Source organism: Protopterus annectens, chromosome 10.part0, assembly GCF_019279795.1.
Source record: "Protopterus annectens isolate FY-2018-M chromosome 10.part0, PAN1.0, whole genome shotgun sequence".
Lineage (NCBI taxonomy): Eukaryota > Metazoa > Chordata > Ceratodontiformes > Protopteridae > Protopterus > Protopterus annectens.
The window spans coordinates 1,702,962,972-1,702,982,612 of NC_056744.1; the positions used below are offsets into that span (position 1 = coordinate 1,702,962,972).

At 38.8% G+C, this 19,641-nt stretch overlaps 1 protein-coding gene across 1 annotated transcript in view; it reads left to right on the forward strand.

Moving 5' to 3' along the window:
* The first annotated feature begins 236 nt into the window (after positions 1-236).
* LOC122813924 (zinc finger protein 665-like) overlaps positions 237-19,641 on the forward strand; it is a 124,885-nt gene continuing 105,480 nt past the window's right edge. Inside the window, exon 1 of the mRNA XM_044086469.1 lies at positions 237-595. Within this exon, the coding sequence (XP_043942404.1) occupies positions 392-595 (204 nt within the window). The 5' untranslated portion in view covers positions 237-391. The remainder of the gene's footprint in view (positions 596-19,641) is intronic.

The window sequence follows — 19,641 nt, forward strand, 5'->3', positions numbered from 1 at the left end:
TGTATAATTTAGTTGACTTTTAAGTCAAAATTTGACAGGTATTTGTAAAGTCTGAACATTAAAATTTAAAGTAACTGATTGAGAGACTGACATTCCATCATAAAACATCTGAACTAAATTGTGCATTGCCCCTTTAAATGGAGGCAGTCCCTTCCCAACACATTCTACTTCTTGTGCTCTGATAATGAAACTGGATTGGCTTGTAGGTTGTGGGCTGTGAGTTTCATGTAGCAGTTTGCCTGAAACACTATTGTAAACACCAGCTCCACAGGGCCTCCATTAACAGGATTTTATACAGTGTAACAAAACTTTCTTATTGAAAAGGTACAGAGTGAACTGAAAGCTGGTCAATGTGGTTCAAAGATCCTTGGAACTGAAGCTGGGGCATTCAATGCAGGAAACAGACTGCAGGGAGAAAGAAAAGATGCAGAATCTGTGTGTTACAAATGGGAGAACAGAGCAGTGCTGTGGGGAGCACAGACGGAGACTGGAGTTGTTCTGCCAGGAGGATGAGATGTTTATTTGTGTCCTGTGCGTTCCCAGACATTCCAGTCACAGTTTTGTGTTCCTGCATGAGGCAGTCAGTGCGTATAAGGTAACAGATGATTCATAATGAATAAGTAATTGGTTTCTTGTATGAAGATGAACTGAAAAAAGAATTATCCTCCAAAATTTTCAGCCTGATTTTTTTTCTTAGTTAATGAAATAATGTATTCATATAAAACATCAGTATTTTCTGATGCAAAGTAGAAACTTATGTAATGTGATATTAGCATCTGTAGGTTATGTTTCAGAAAATATGTCTCATGATTATTTTTTACAAAATGCATATTAACATGCAGTTTCTGTACAAATGAGTCAAATAAAATGTTTATAATGTGTTTATGTTAAAATCAAAAGGTTAAATAGATGCATAATTATATAAAATATAGTTTCACGTGAGTTGTAGTTTTATATTTCAAGTGTCTTACTATAAGCTGCGGTGGTACAGCGGTAGCATTGTTGCCTCACAGCAAGAGGTTCTCCTGTTCGATTCTTGGCTGGAGTGCCTTCTGTGTGGAGTCTGCATGTCCTTCCTGCAGTCAAGTGGCCTCTGAAGGACATGCGTGAATGGACATGTCTTTGCTGAAGGTTGGGCATCGGGCTGGCAACTCAGCACCATAAAAATCTACTGCCAATCATTAGCGGACCAGAGTTCCACTGTGGCGACCCCTAACTGGGAAAAGCTGAAAAGACAAACAAAACAACTGCATTCTCTTTATTAGCAAATTATAGTGTACTGACAGATTCAAGTGCTGAAGGAGTTAAGGAATGTTATGATGCTATACTATGTTTAGAGTCTGGTTTCATAATTTTAATAGAGTATGCACTGGCCTTCTCAGGTTGGGGGAATGATTCATTACAAGGATGTCTGTAAGATAGTATGTACTGGTACTGAATGTTATGAGACCAAGAGATAAATTGTTAGACCAGCTGGTCTATGTTTTAAAAAGGCATATTTGTCAAGTGTTCACGTGAAGCTCTAAGCAAGGATCACAAGGACATACAATTATTTAAAAATTGTATTATTTGTTAAAAGCATCAGCATTCTGCATGCATAAAACTGATAAAAAGGCATAAATATGAAGTTTTCCTTATTCTGGGAGACTGATTTGAAAATCTTGGCAGGCAGTCTCCCAGCACTGTTTATGATGTAAACCAGTACTCTGCAAATCCTAAAGCATTATTCTTGACTCAAGACTAAAAGCTAAAACTGTTATTTATTTGTAAATATTTGTAAACTTTGACAGTTATAGAGACACACCGTGATGCAGGGGCAAACTTCTCCTAGAATAGGTTTGCTGTTAAGTTACTACATTTTAAGTTCACCCAGATAGTGTGAAAAAGTTCAGGTGGCCATACTGGTGACAGAACCTTTACATTTACTAGTATCTCTAAGGCGACATGAGTTCACATCTGGAAACTCCTACCAGAAAAGTCTAATACATTACTCTCACTGAATAACTAAGACATGTACACTGTACATGCTTATAATGCAGCAAGTAAGTAAATACATTCAGAAAACTTGAATGAGTCTTAATGAGGCAGCCTGTCTGAAAGAATGACTGTGTCATAGAACGTAAGGTATAACAGCGTATTGAGTCTACCGTGATGAAAGGATGGTAACAGATAGGGTAGGAGATGGATCAGTATGCTGCTTTGGGTATGAGACGGGTCAGTATTGCTACTAGCCCTCCTTACAGCCTTTATAAGTGACATAGCTGAAGGTTATGTAGGAAATGTTTGCTTTTTTTTTTTTTGCTGATTACACCAAGTTATGCAGCACTGGCGGCCACGGTGGTACAGCGGTTAGCGTTGCCTCACAGCAAGAGGTTCTCCAGTTCAATTCTTGGCTGGGGTGCCTTCTGTGCAGAGTCTGCATGTCCTCCCTGTGGTTGCATGGGTTTCCTCCGGGTGCTCCGGTTTCCTCCTACATCCCAAAGACATACAGTAGGTAGATTGGACACACTAAATTGGCCCTAGGTGTGTGTGTGTGTGTGTGTGTGTGTGTGTGTGTGTGTGTGTGTGTGTGTCTTCTGTGGAAGGTTGGGACCCGGGCTGGCAACTCGACACCATAAAACTCAACTGCCAATCATGAGCAGACAGATGATCCGCTGTGGCAACCCCTAATCGGGAAAAGCCAAGTTATGCAGCATGACTGATGCACAAGCAGGTTCAGAAACAATGGAAAGTTAAGTGTCAAGATAAAAGAGGTGTTAAGCATGATAGCTTAAATTCAGTGCATCTGTGAAGTAAAATAAATTGAAATGAGTGCAAAGTGTTGTAGGAAAGTGTTGGCATTAACAAATGAGGAAGGGGCCAGGGGTTCATCTTATCTGATTAACTAAAGGTATGCAGTTATTATGAGGGGGAGCACCAGAAAAGGCTGTTATTAGGCTGTGTACAAAAAGGCATGGTAAAACAAACCAAAAAATTATTTTGTCTTATACAAAGAGGTGTGGTAAAACAAAACAAAAATGTTATGACTTATACAGATAGCACTCACATAAACTGCCAATGAGCAGTTCTAGCGACCTCATCTTTCTAAGGATGTGGACAGTTTGAAGGTAATTTAGTACAACATGAGAAAATGATGCATGGTTTACACCAGATGTCACACAGCCTCCACAAACTTTAATAAATATATATGTCTTCTTGAACAAAGGAGGTAGAAAAAACATTTAAGCACCACATAAGTGGTAATAGAGACCGTGTGGTTACCATATTAAAAACAAAACAAAAGATGTCAGAGAACAAGAGGGCACCATCTGAACATACATATAGCTCAGAGGAGTAAGAGGGAGTATTATTTCACAGAAAAGGTGATGAATGATTGGGACAGTCTAACTGAAAAAAATAGCACTATTAAAACAGTAAATGAGTTTAAAAAATTGAGTCAGACATAAATGAGCTCTTAGATATGATCAGAAATATAAAATAAGCTGATGGTTTATTTAATAGATATACCAGTCTAGAAATTAGGTGGGACAAGCTATCCTTATCTGGTGCCATACTCTGTTTCTGTAGCTGAACCATGTGTAAAGCATAAAGACACACTGCAAATATTTTTGCCTGTAGGACTCTCTTCTGCTGAAGTATTTAATTAATATGGCAGTTCTTCCTTTGTGTCCTAAAAGATGTATGCAGCATGTTTAGTTAAGCTGTAATATGGAATAAAGAGTTGGCCTGTTTGTAAAAGGGGTCTGTTTTCCACCTTAGTTAGTAGAAGAAAAGGCATTGCTTGTCACATGAATCAGTTTTCCTCAGTGTAAACATACTTTTGTAGTTTTTTTAATGAAAAAATAGTTATGTAAACTAAAAACAACTTCACATCTAAGCATACAGTGATATTTTATGAGTAGTATGCAGTAGAATGCATCTGGAGTATTTAGAGTTTAGTGTACATTATCATTGTAATATATAAACAGAAAAGCAAAGATTTAAGTTGGGATTCATAAACAAATAGCGTAATGTGTTAAAATGAATTTGTGTTGTGTGGTGATGTACAGGCTAGGCCAAATCAGAGTCTCAGGCTGCACCATTGTACTGGTTGGTGAAATACTGCAGCCAACATCGTATGCAAATGAATGAATAGTGATATGGAAATGAGTAGCATTATAGTAATTTGACCAATTAGAAATGCAAATGAGAGTGAACAACATGGAGGGCAATTCAGAAGTGTATAAAACTTGCTCAATGTGGTGCGTCAGCTTGCAAATTTGTATGCCATCGTTTCTTGGTGAACAGAGACTAAGACCATGCTAAGATGCTAGGAGAAGCACCTGCATTAGTGAGACAGTATATTTTGGGTGCCATTCTTATAGTCAGTGTAACTGATGGCATGCTTTATTGCTCCCTTGTCACAAACTGATCTGACCATTCCTAACATTCCATCACCACCTCTTTAAGGACATAATCAAAAGCTGTGCTGTGGACAGAAACATCATATGAGAGCTTGTAGACATGTGCCATCGTCACATGGAATCCCATGGATTTTGTTCAATACCAATTCCTGACAGGATTAAGGTATGGAGAACTTTGACTATCCTTGTTACTGGGCCTTCCGGTGGCCATCATGGGATACAGGGGGAATATCACAAACATCTGCCTGACAATTATTAGATCATTGATGTTGTTATACCACAGCAGGAGGTGGGGCATATGTAGTTCCCACAGAATGAAGAGGAGAGAAGCACCGCTAAAAAAAATCTTTAAAATAGCCCCTTACCTTAAAGTTTGGGGGCAACTGATTGCACCCACATCACCATTAAAGCTCCACGTAATCTACTGGTATGTCCGTCTGAAAGGTTTCCACTTCATTAATTGCCAGGTATTATGCAATGTTCAGGGTTTATTACATAGAATGCGCATGAGTGCCATCCAGACAGTTCCCACAATTCCCCACATCAGCACATGTTACATGCATACTAGCTATATGTTTGGGGTGATTTCCCTTGTGAACATCGTACTGATGATGCTGAATGCACCTACAGCCATGGTTTATGACACCAGTAAACAACCCACAGAGCATGGCTAAGACTCCATAGAACTCTGCATTGTCACATACATTAACAGCATTAAGTGTATGTTCAAATTATTGAAGGATCACTTCATAGCTTCTTTTAGCAGGACACTGCAGTATGCTTTGGGGACCACAACAAGATATTTGCTGTCTGCAAGGTGTTGCAAAGTATGGTATTGTGCAGACATAGCAGGTGATTACCACTAGAGGACCATATTTACCATAGCCAGATGTAGAGGAAGTGCTGGTTGATGAGCTGTTGGAAAAAGCAACAATAGGGGAAGACTGTGAGAGGTAGAGGCAGGTACAATACTTTGTAGCACTGACAAACATTTGCTGTCTGGTCCACAACTGTGGGCCAGAATAGACTCAACATACATTAAAACTGATGTGTGCAGTACTACACCTAGATTATGCTGTACGGTGCAGCAGGCAATACCTACCAATGAAACACAGCAGTGATGGTAGGGTGCAGTTATCATCATTTGCACAGGTGGGGAGAGACAGATTAAGAGATATCAATAGTGGCCACATTGCTGAAATGGGGAGTAAGGATGTAAAAGGGAGTAAGTGATGTGGCTAGGTGATTGTGGTAAGCTAGGTGTAATCTACAGGAAGGGGGTGATGCTTCCTGATGAGGCATGGTATCCAGATATAGTAGGTACTTGATCAGTATGGGTTCCCGGTCACAAAATACCTGCAGATGTTGTTTAACTGTGCATGTGTAGTTGTGACAGGTGTGCGGGATGTCAGTATTGATGCATACCTTGAATGCCTTCAGCTATGGGTGCATCCTCTGTAGGAGTGGCATGGGCATCCACACCTGTCAGTAAGGATTAAGGTGAACTGCATGACAGTGACTGCTTGGTCATGCCATGTAGGCTATGCCTGCGCAAGAAGCCATGGCTGACCACTGGCATGTGGTGTGGTGGAGAAGCAGTACATGAACGTGACTTATCTGTCCTGTGGGATATATCCACAGTGGAGGCATTTGAGTGGTGACCATGAGAGTGGTATCGTCCAAGTGCATGTTGGCAGATGAGCCTGTGGTAGCAGTAAAGATGTCCACATGCTTCTTCAGCATACTAATCAATTGATGCAGGTATTGCATGCCCTCACCTACATTGTCTCACAGGCTGAACAATCTTTGCCATGATGGTGGTGGCATCAGCTTATGCCTCAGTGCTTGTCCTGCACATCCATTTTATAATCGTTCTGGTGTCCTAGTTTGAGCAATGAGCAGGAGACATGGTATTAACATTCATTTGTGTGGGCCTTTGTGTGAGCATGCAGAATCACCTTAGTGACACTGTGAGATACTTGTTGTGATGATCTATTGTTGCCACAAACTGCATTAACATCTACAACCATCTCACACCACATGTGTTGTCAGTAGCCCTGGTTAGTCTTGTCTGTGCTCAAAATCCACCATCCATTTTAATGGACAGCCCTTAGTAGCTCTTTGGTCGTTGTCCAGAAAAAAAAAAAGCCTACTGCTTCTGATTTCAGTCTGCATGATCTGTAGTGGTACCATTGCACACTGCTAGTGTGTAAGCAGCAGAAGAGGGTGCTCTCTCTGTAGAGGTGCTGGGCATGGTCTATCACTTAATGTGGCTAGTAGGTTGCTCTCCACAGTAATCAATACTGACAGTGACACTGTGTCCCTAGGCCGTGATAGGGTTAGGCCATCATCATCATCTGATGCTGCACTGCCATGAGGCATGCCCTCTTTCACAGAGAATGTCTCCATGATGTTAGCACCTATGAAAGCAGATAAACACCCATGTATAACATTGATAATATGTCACAGTCCCACTTCCAAGTGGTGCAACAGCAGTACAGATAACAAGGTAATCACACAATGTAAGAAAACGTATCTTGTGTTTTTTTTTGCCATTGTGCATGTACAGGCTATATGGCAGTGGTCAATATCCATGAGCTCTTGCATTGGCATGCCAGAACAGTGTCTTACTGAAATATGGAAATGCAAACTTGATGCATCTCTGACAGTGACACATGATGGTGCAATCAGTTCAGCACCCACATTCAGGCCTTCACCATCAGGGTCCTTTCACTAAAAAAGGATCTTCTTCATGTTGGCAGGGATGGTCTGTGATTGGAAATCTCTGCCCTTGGCCATCCTTTCCCATTCATTTGTGTGAGCATGCAGAATCACCTTAGTGACACTGTGAGATACTTGTTGTGATGATCTATTGTTGCCATAAACTGCATTAACATCTACAACCATCTCACACCACATGTGTTGTCAGTAGCCCTGGTTAGTCTTGTCTGTTCTCAAAATCCACCATCCATTTTAATGGACAGCCCTTAGTAGCTCTTTGGTCGTTGTCCAGAAAAACTTCTTCAGGTGCTTCCACTGCTTTAACACCAGTTATGTACACATAGATGTGAACATACACATGTGGTCAGTAAGCTGGCACAGATATGCACAGCTCAAATGGTGTAGTGGTACAGTGCTCTGACTATAGTATACAGGGTCCTGTGTTCAAGACTTGGCAGGGTGATTATTTTCCCTACTAGATAGAGGCAATGGGAACTAACGTCTGTTGATATGATACTAGGGCTTCTTATTGGCTAGGATTACATAGGCCCCAGAGCCAATAGCCTAGTACACACCTATGAACCTATATGTCTGCCATCATCTGTATTGTGCTCACACTCATGTTGCAGCAATGGCCACCAAAGATGCTATGCTTGCCATATGGCAACATCTCAGGCCATATCCTCGTAGTGGTTTGAAGCACAATGTGGGGAATGACTGTGCTGCCATATGCATCCTGTTATCTACCTACCCTGACCTCTGCCCATCAAAGCACAACCAGTGTATGGCCATCATACATACCCGCAGCTTATTTCAGTTACCAGGTGTGCCTTCTTCACCCCACTACCAACACATCATTTTCCAAATCAGTAGCCCACCAGCATACACAGTCTACCTTACATTGCATCTCAACCATACTTCTGGTGGGCTACTGATATAGACCTCTGTTCTGTCTGCCCTCATTCACCATTTCAACCATGTCTGTGCTTTTCACTCCCTTATCAGCAAATTGCTGTGGTGAAACCTAACAAAAATAAAAAATGTTCTACACATACAATCAGCTTCTACCTTGCCACTGGCCTGTATATCCTTACCACAGCAGATGTACATCACTCCTTTACTCATTAGATTTGCATAGTCCCAACCCTGCTTCTACTTTTCATTCCCCTGTCTACAATTTGTTGTAGATCAATACCCCCCACCCCAAAAAAAAAAAACTTGTCTCCCTCCCAACTGGCTACTGATCTGTCTACCATTAGCACAAACAAAGTATATTTTGTACTCTGTAAAACTGTGTAATCCACTCCTTTAAAGATCATCTCACTGTACTGGAGAAAATTAGCAAGATGAGCATCACAGTTGTGGCAGCTATTTATATGGAATTGTTTCAGGGCTCCTATCATGGCAGTTGTGTTAATAAGTCAATTTAGGTTAAATGTCTCTGAATGCACACTTAGGAGAATGTGAACCAGCCCTTAACTGCTTATACATATACATTGTAGACTGCAGAGCTGTTTGCATATGGCTGGGCAAATCTGTGACCTTAAATGAACCACAGGCTCCTTGCAGTCTGCTGTGAGGCCCTTAGAGGCTCCATCCTGATTTAGCACCATGATTTTTCATTCTTAATCAAGCTGCTATAGATTGAAGTGATACATGTACCCATACCTTTGGTGGCCAGTGTGCCTGTTCCTTCCCCTTCGCATATATCTGTTGTCATGTGACTCTGCTGTGTCACTGGCCTATGTCCTGCTACATTTCTTCCCATCAGTGCACATCATGTGGTTCCTGCAGCTTGTGTTAATGTGAAGTTGTTGATATTTTTCTACTGAGATCAACATGTGGCCATGGCATCTGGAAGGGCTCTCACAAGGTGCAGGAGACACACAAACATATTTCTCCACCTTCTGTATCAGGATCACCATGCGCTCATCTGTGGAAACTCCTATAAGGGTCTACAGTGTAAGGTGGATGCCTGGCACTACCTTGCCAAGATGGGGAGTGATCCATGGGCATTACCTCCCTTGGTGAATAGTGTGGCATCATTGTAGTGACCTGAAGAGGCACCACACTAAATGAAAAGAAGAGGTTATGGAGAGGGAGCCAGACATCTACAGGAAGTATTAGAAATTGCATATAGATAGGCATTTTTGTACAGCTGTATGCATTATTGGTGTTTGTGGTAATGATTTTTTTTCTCTCTCTCCTGTCTTTTTTTTCAACTTCTAGGGAGATTGAGGAAAATTAAGTGATAAGTCAGATGGAGGCATGTATGCCTCTCCAAGTGTTATGCAGGTATGATACCAGTTCCATATACGTACCATATCTGTTACTCACCTCCTTTGTTGCCTATGTTTGCAGTGCTGCTGCTTACTTTCACCAATGTTTATACCTTGATTTTGTTTTATGTGCCATGTAGCCTGTAACTACAAGTAAAAGTGCTTTACTGTCCTCCCTGCCACCTGCTGTTCCTAACGGAAGTATCAAAAGCGGCTTCCACCGAAACGAGAGGATAAAATTCTTCTTTAATAAAATTCTTAGTTCTTAAAAGCATTCAAAAAAGTCTCAGGCCAAAACCAGAAAAAAATGGATTAAAAATAAGTCATTTTTTTGGTTTTGGCCTGAGACTTTTTTGAATGCTTTTAAGAACTACATTTTATTAAAGAAGAATTTTATCCTCTCGTTTTGGTGGAAGCCACTTTTTATACTTTTGTTATTGTCTGTTGAGTCAGGCTTCCTTTAAAGGTGCTTTTTTCTTTGTTTTTGGTTGTGCTGTTTCTAACAGTGTGACAGCGTTGCAGACTGAGTTGACAGTGGATGTTCTACCACTGTCCCAGGTGGCATTATCTGTGTTAGATCTTTTTGGCCGACCATGTTCAGTGCCACATTACTATCTGTCTACCATGCCTTAATGCCCACTGCTGTTGGCAGCCTAACATGATGTATGTTTACATTACGTGACCTTATCAGGTACACCTGGCATATCTTTGTCATGTAGCTGCCATTCTGCACTGGATTGAAGCAGTGACAAGGTACAGTATGAACAGTGTTCTTGGGACACATCATATGATACTATAGACTTTTTGTAGCAAAAGCTATTAATTTGTTTTCCATTTTTTTCTGCCCTAGAACCACCAGCTGGTAATGATGAATAACTGAAAGACTCCAGGAATACAATTATGTATGACAGTTTGTGATACAATATGCATCATGAGAGATATGTTGAATTAGAAAGAGTTCCAAAAGGACTGAAAATTTTAAATTTCCTAGTGATATTTAGACTGTGGCAGTAAGCTGTTTAGAGATTTGCTTTGTGAATTACTCAATCAGTAGTGCAACAGGTAACACACACTCCTTTGGTGCAGAAGGCTGTGGGTTCTATTCCTGCACCAGATAGATCTAGTGCTTATACTTCAGAGCAGCATAAGGGAGTACTGCACTCCTGAGTGTGTCATCCTTCAGATGTGATGTTAAAATGAATCCCATCTGCTTGAGTTGGTGGTAGCTAAGGTGAATGTAAGAAATATCACAGCAGCGATCAAAAAGAGTAGAGGTCCACCATTTATATACAAAATGAACTCCTATTTACAACATATTTACATATGTATAGATATACAAATATGTTTACAGATATTCATAATTTTACTTTACAGTCATACTAAATTTCATCTCTATTAGACCCCACACATTCTTCCATAACCACCATCTGATGTTACATAATATAGCTGCAAAAATCCATTATTTACATATGTATAGATATACAAATATTTTACACATATTCATGCTTTTACTTTACAGTCATACTAAATTTCATCTCTATTAGACCCCCACACATTTTTCCATAACCACCATCTGATGTTACATAATACAGTTGCTAAAATCCATTCACCATTAAACATAATTTCATTTATTCTTTCATTCCATATAACCTATATGACATAAAATATATTATCTATTCTTTTAACATATTATTTACTAATGTTCTTATTGTTGTGTCTTTTGGCTTTCCCGGTTAGGGGTCGCCACAGCAGAACTCAGGTCCGCTAATGATTGGCAGTTGATTTTTACGTGCCGAGTTGCCAGCCCTGATGCGCAACCTCCAACAAAGGTATGCCCATTCATGCATGTCTCCATGCAGAAGACGCTCTAGCTGAGAATCGAACCAGACAGCGTCTTACTGTGAGGCGACAACGCTACCGCAGCACCACCACCGTGGATAATATAATGTCCATATTTAATCATATCCATGTTTATTTTATCCACTTCTTTTATATCTTCAAAAAAATCTTTTTTATACTGTTTTCTCCATAACGTTTTACTCTTTTACATTTGACAAACACATGCTCAGTTGTTTATTCTTCACAATGTAAACATATTCTATGACTTTTCTTTTTATATGGCATATTTCTTTTTACTGGTAATTTAGTTGGTACCAGTATCCACAAAAAAAAAAAAAAAAAAAAAATCTTGACATTCTGCTTTCTGAGTATATTATTTGCTTCTTATTTTTACAGCTTTAATTTTTTCATCTGTTAGATTTCCACATGGTTTTACATAGTAATGTTTTATAATTACATTCTTATACCATACTATTCTATGTTTTTCTATGTCATCAATTTTTATTTTCTGCAAAAATATTTTTCTTGGTAACATTTTATTTCTTTATTTATTCACTCTTTTCTCTCTCAACTTTTTTACCATACCGTTGTAAAACCAAGAACCAGCTCACGACAACATAACAAAAGCACACCAGAACAGCTGGAACAAAAGAAACAGTAACAGAGATCTGTTTCCAAAAGTATAGCCAATGCACAGACTGGTGAAAAATTAAGTGTTTAATGAAACAAATAAATCACATATAAATCCTCCATGTTAAGTGCTTTCATCCACATAAAAGTGGACTTCATCAGAACACATATAAACAATAATGAATCATATTTAAAGAATTTTTGGTGCTAAAAAATAAACGCTCTATTTAAACATTTAAAGTAACCGGTATCTATAATCTTAAAAACACAATTGAATATACAGTTACTCATAAATAAGCCATGTATCCATAAGGCTACAGTCTGTAACCAAACTATATACAAAATAATAATAATATATGTTGCATATCATTATAAGAATAAAAACATTATAAAAACTACTGTGAAAGTAAAATGACTATTGGATCTGAGGAAGAGTTAATATCTATATAAAATATATAAAAATAAAATCTCATGACTTGTATATTTTAAAATTTAGTATGAGATAAGATCTCAACAAAACATACATTTACATCCTAAACTACATACAAAGCAAGGTGCATACATATAAGTGTACAAACACCTTTAATAAAAACAATATGAATGTACATATTCAGAACTATCTACAAGCCACTAAATATATTTATTTATTTATTTCAATTTGATTATTTATTTCAGTTTGATTACCGGGGAAGTCCACTGGGCTTAGGGGCCCGTTTTCAGTGGAGGCCCGGGGAGAAAAGCTCTACATAAACAACAATTTTTAATTAAGAAAGGGTTAAGACACAGAAGAACATTGCAAGTTAACAGGTGGCTAGAAAGTAGTCTACAAAAACAATATCAGATTGCTAAATTAGCAAGGTTAACAAAAATTATTGACAATTTCAATTTGGCAAAATTGGCTTATTATATAAAGAGACAGAAAAAAGGCAAAATGAAGGAAGGACATTCAGAACTTTAATGTTAGAAGCTTATGCAATTAGTATTTTAGAAGAGGTGAGGAGGGTAGGGGATATGCCTGGGTAGCTTAAGCATATAGAGTAAAGAGGCTTTAGTTGGTAATAGTTTGGTATTATAGGAAAGGTTAGGGAAGGATCAGAGAGATTGTAGTGGTTAGCCTGGAGAGAAGGGGAAGGATAGTTGGACTGGTGTAGGTTGGAGAGTACAGTTGCAAGCCCTATTTAGATAAAGGTGAGAATGGAGTTGGGTTTTGAAGTTGTCTAGGTTGTTACAGGTTCTTAGGGAGGAGGGTAGGGCATTCCATTTCTTAGCAAGGGTAAAGGATAAGAGATGTTGACCTGCAGGGTGCTTAGGTTTTTGTACTGAGATCAGGTTTTGATGAGAAGATCTAAGGGATCTGAGGGGGTATAGGGTTGCAGAATATTGGAAAGAGCAGGACAGTTAGTAGGATGGAACAGTAATTTGTGGGCTGTGATGAGTTGTAGAAAGTTAAGTTGATTTGGGAGTTCAAGCCAGTTTAGGGAGTGGAGGGAGGTGCAGTGATGAGAGGAGGATTTGGATTTGGTGGCAAATTTAGAGATTTTATTGTAGCATTGTTCCAGTTTGGAGGTAAGGACAGAAGATAGGTTAGTGAGCAGTGGAGCGCCATAAAGTAGAGATGGAAGGAGGTAAGTAGAGGCAAAGGTTTGCCTAGTGGAAGGGGACAGAAAGTGGATGTTTCTATACAATAGGCCAAGTTTTATATGTGTTTTTTTGATGTTTAGCTGAATATGAGTATTGAATTTGAACTGGTCATCAACTGTAACACCCAGAAGTTTAGTGGAGTTTACTATTTCAATCACAGAGTTGTTGAGGCTGGTTATTTGGAAAGAGTTTTTATCAAGAGATGAGGATTTGGAGGGGGAGAAGCAGTGGCGGCTGGTGACCTCAAATCATAGGGGGGCTGCAGGAGACAGCTGGATGGGTGTGGCCAACACGACGGGGTGGCTATGGTGCAATGGGATCAATGCTTCACATACTTATTTACATGAAATAAATGCTCAATCAGTATGGCACATGCTGAATAGTCTACACAGCACACATTGTTACATGCACACATTGGTTTGAACACTTACCTCTGCGGTATACTGCAAACAGTATACACAAGCACCAGAATTAAACACTTCACAAATACTAACACAGTAATGAATAATTTTCCCAAGTAAACCTTCATTAGTTTGTACTCTGTATGCACAAGCACTAAAATGACACAATAAATTATTTTGCACAGTTTTCACTTCAGCAGTCTGACCATGTAAACACAAGCACTTCCACTTCCCTGTTACACAAATTCTCTATGCAAAATCTTCATTACTATGTCCAGGTATACACAAGCACTGAAATGAAACATTTCCCTAAAAGAAAAAAAACCTTCAGTAAAATCTTCATTACTATGTCCAGGTATACACAAGCACTGAAATGAAACATTTCCCTAAAAGAAAAAAGACCCCTTCAGTAAAATCTTCATTACTATGTCCAGGTATACACAAGCACTGAAATGAAACATTTCCCTAAAAGAAAAAAGACCCTTCAGTAAAATCTTCATTACTATGTCCAGGTATACACAAGCACTGAAATGAAACATTTCCCTAAAAGAAAAAGACCCCTTCAGTAAAATCTTCATTACTATGTCCAGGTATACACAAGCACTGAAATGAAACATTTCCTAAAAGAAAAAGACCCCTTCAGTAAAATCTTCATTACTATGTCCAGGTATACACAAGCACTGAAATGAAACATTTCCTAAAAGAAAAAGACCCTTCAGTAAAATCTTCATTACTATGTCCAGGTATACACAAGCACTGAAATGAAACATTTCCTAAAAGAAAAAAGACCCCTTCAGTAAAATCTTCATTACTATGTCCAGGTATACACAAGCACTGAAATGAAACATTTAACTAAAAGAAAAAGACCCCTTCAGTAAAATCTTCATTACTATGTCCAGGTATACACAAGCACTGAAATGAAACATTTCCCTAAAAGAAAAAGACCCTTCAGTAAAATCTTCATTACTATGTCCAGGTATACACAAGCACTGAAATGAAACATTTCCCTAAAAGAAAAAAGACCCCTTCAGTAAAATCTTCATTACTATGTCCAGGTATACACAAGCACTGAAATGAAACATTTCCCTAAAAGAAAAAAAGACCCTTCAGTAAAATCTTCATTAGTATGTCCAGGTATACACAAGCACTGAAATGAAACATTTCCTAAAAGAAAAAAAGACCCTTCAGTAAAATCGTCATTACTATGTCCAGGTATACACAAGCACTGAAATGAAACATTTCCCTAAAAGAAAAAAAACCTTCAGTAAAATCTTCATTACTATGTCCAGGTATACACAAGCACTGAAATGAAACATTTCCCTAAAAGAAAAGACCCCTTCAGTAAAATCTTCATTACTATGTCCAGGTATACACAAGCACTGAAATGAAACATTTCCTAAAAGAAAAAAAGACCCTTCAGTAAAATCTTCATTACTATGTCCAGGTATACACAAGCACTGAAATGAAACATTTCCTAAAAGAAAAAAAGACCCCTTCAGTAAAATGTCCAGGTACAATATGCAAAAGCACTAAAATTAAACATTTGCCCATGTGACCCCTTCAATAACAAAACATACAAGCACCAAAATGAAACATTCACCCAAGTGACCTCTTCAGAAAAATGCTGAGGTATCCCAAGCACCAAAACGAAAAGTTTGCCCCTTTCCTTCAATAACATAAAAGTACAATACAACACCAAAATCATAAACATTCACCCAAGCGACCACTTCAACATAACTATAAGCACCAAAATGAAACACTTATTACCCAAGCAAGTAAATGTAATAACAAGAACAACAGGTGTAACACAAGATTAGTTAGTCAATAAACTAAATGCATTTGCACTTTGTACTGGTAACTGCACAATACATTACACAACACTTCAGCTTAAATAAATCAACGGATTTGATATATCTACTTTCCAGAAATCAGTATGGCTTCTGGGCAAGACAGTTTACCACAACAGCTCTTTGGACCTTACCTAATGATATCCTAATCAGCATGGACAAGCAACAACTAAGTGCTGGAATTCTTTCTTTCTTATTCTGTAAATTGTACACACCTGTTTCTGTATGTCCTTTATTTGTTTAAATTTTTATTGTAAACTTTGTGTTTTATGCCTGGATTGCACATGAAATAGGTCAACCATTCTTAATAAATACGTAAATAAACACTCATACTAGTGCAGCATAATGACTCCCTATCAGGACACTTTGGAAATTAACCTCCTTTTGTTATTTTGTAATGATTAAAGTATTATATTTAGCAGATATCCATCCCCATCCAGGCCTAATCTCTCCTCATATTTATTTTACAGTTAATAATTATGCTACTGCTAACATTACATGACTAAAAAATTGCCTTTCTTAGCATCAACAGAATTAATAAAACATGGTTTGAAATCTGGATGTCCCTCACAAATCCTAAGGTTGTGATTCCTGAAACCTGGCTGAATGATGACTTAAGCCTATCCGATTATCATGTCCACAAGTATCAAGAGTTGGCAGATAAAAGGGCGGGACAAAGAAATGGAGGTGGCGGTGTTTTTCTTTTTATTAGCAATAATACAAAAATTGTCTAATCAGAAAAAAAGCACTGCAGCTTTAGAAAAAGTTCCGGAATGACTGCTGCATGGTCTTGTGGGTGATCATACAAAACTGTCTACCTCACTTCCAGGGGAAACACATGTTAACATCTATTAGGGTCTTTTGAGTTATAACTTAATGTTGCTGGATAATTTTAATATAAACTGCTTGGGGAATACAAAAAACACCCAAGGGAGCCATTAATCAAGGGGATCATTCACAACTGGTTAAAACTCCATCTAGACCAAATCCTATCACAGGTCAACACAATCTGGTATTTGCTACCACGTTTAACACAAACTCTAAGACAGTGGACATAGCAGATTTTGTAAGTGACTACTGCCTTGCATTAGTAGAATGAATAAAACTCAAAAAGCACCTCCACTATCCATACTGGGACCATCATTCTCTGAGCAAATGGAGACTATCCAATCCTTGAACTTGAAACTATGACCTAGGATCTGGTATGAAAAGAAAATAGCTCTAGACCTCTTCCTTCAAAAGATAGCCTCAATTCAGAACAAGCTATTCTGCCTGAAAAAAGAAAGTTTAAGGGAAATTTGAATTTTGTGACTGGCCTGTATCCCAAAACAAAAATCCACTTAAGAAACACTAATAATGTTGAAAGGATACAAATCCCTCAAAAACTCCCTCACTCTCAATGAAAATTGCTAAAATCTCTGCTGGAACTATTTTAGAAATAAATATTCTTTTCTGTTTAATCATGCTGAAGTCGTCAGAAAGATATAAAGGGATGATAGGCCCTTTTGAAAAAAAAAAACCTTCTAAAAAAATCTTTGTTATTCAAATGAGGCAGCAAAGTTGTAAAGCATTATTATATCAGTAAGGAAATTAAATATTGCTGGAACTGGGAAAGCACCATTCAGAGCAGCAATGAGCCCATGCACATAATGCACTCCCCCGTAGCACTTTAAAACCCACTACTGAAAACAAAAAAGTAGACAGATACCTTCATTTGCAAACAAAGTGCTCCATTTCTTCAATACAATAAGCATCTGCAAATACTCACAGGCATACTAGTTAGCTAAGTACATGAAAGGGATGGCCAGGGATAAGGCACTGAGAAAACAATATGCGAAGAGAGAACATCATCCCCTTTATTTATACCTAAACAATATATAATTGGGATAGCCTGCAGGAGTCTTGTCTTGTCCTCGCTGCTAGGAAGGCTTGGATATGCTCTTGGAATATTCATAGGCACACAACAACCATTAATCTTTTGTGTACTCACAACTAAGACTAGAGCTGTCTGTCAGAGGAATCACATGCTTGAAGCCTAAAACATGAAACAGGCCTGTTTGCTTGCAGGATTCCTGTCCTTAATAGTGTGAAGGCAGATTCATGTTCTCTTGTCAAAGGTAATTTCTGTGAGTCACAAACCTCCACAATAGTTTTACAGAAAACCACACTTAGCAAACTTAAATGACAGCAAGTGTGCCCTTCTGCAGTCCTCATATGGGAGAAAACCCAAATATCCCTATCTTTTATATACACAAAGGGCAACACCAGTTTCAGTGAATGCAGATTTTCAGCAAAACTATTTAGAAGGTTTGAAACTTACAGAAATTGTCTATCTAGAGATGTCACATTCACTGTAAAGGCTTTGAAATCTGCCTGATATGGGGAGGGACACTCCTCAATCAGTGGCTCCTTCTGCAATAATGGCCTGGAATAAGGCTGCGTAACAGAGAAATCATGAGTAGAAGATGGTAAAGGTAGCAAAGGTTAAAGATGAAGGGGAGTTAGCAGAAAGTATCAAGAAAGGAAACACAAGATTTTTAGATATATCGCAGAAAAGATGGAGCAAACTACTTAAATTAAATAATGAAGTAAATAGTAACTCACCTGTTTTGAATCCAGAACAGCCTGATGAAAGAAGCAGCAATGCAAATAATCCACCACAGTCCTCCTGATTGCCTCGCTCTCTGTGTACTTTAAAATAAAAATAATTTATCTTGTGCCAAAAAATAAAAAAATAAATGTTTTAAACAAAACTAAATAATGCAGGAAAAAAAGGTCACAATACGATTAGGTCCAACGCGAAAACTGACTGACTGATTCTCGCTCTTTTCCCAGCACATAAAGCCCGGGAAAAGAGTGACAACCAATCAGCAGCATTTGCCCAGCAAGCACGTCATGACGCGCCTGCGGACGTCGCAGTCCGAGCCCCTTCCATATCTATGCGGTTTGTGTCTCAACCTCATAGACTTCTGGGAAGTTCTGGGCATCACAATGATGCCTTCTTTGCTCCTCCGGGCTGCAATGAAAACATTGCAACAAGAATTAAAAAAAAAAAAAAACGCTGTTGCGATTGAAGTGCGCAATGCGCATGACGCATTTCAGTCATGGACTCGAATTTAAAGTAGAAAAAAAATATATATTTTTTTTTACATTAAAAAAACAAAATACACTTCAACAACTTCTCAGCTGTCTAGCTGAGGGGGCTGCAGTCCGGCAGCCCGATGCCACGAGCCGCCCCTAGGGAGAAGAGCAGGATTTTGGTTTTGTTTGCATTAAGGGAGAGGTGATTTTGGAACATCCAGTTTTCAGTAGTAGAAACTGCTGTTTGGGTTAGTGCTTGGAGCTCTGTTAGGTTAGGGGCATTGCAGATCAGAGTGGAATTGTCGACGTATTGTACAATTGTCCTGTTGGGGATGGCTTTATGAAAGTTGCTAAAGATATTGAATAGTAAAGGGCCAAGAATGGAGCCTTGAGGTACACCGGTGGGGGTAGGAAGGAAGAAAGATGTTGCTTGGCCCCATTTCACAGCTTGGGGCCTATTTGAAAAGTAGCTAGAGAACCAGCAGAGAGCTTTTTGTCTCAGGTTGAGGTCAGAGCGGTGGTTTAGAAGGAGGGAGTAGGAGATGGTGTCAAAAGCTTTAGATAGGTCTAGTAGAATGGATGATACTGTTACCAGAGTCACATGCAGAGTTCACAGAATGAAGGAAGGAGAGTAGGGCAGTGTTAGTGCTGTGTCCAGGCTGGAAGCCGTGCTGGGTAGGGGAGAGTAGTTGGTGTTCCGTAAGGAAAGGCAGGAGCTGTAGGTGGATACATTTTTCTAGGATTTTGGATATAGGGGAGAGGATAGCAGTGGGACAGAAATTGGAGACATTACAGTTTT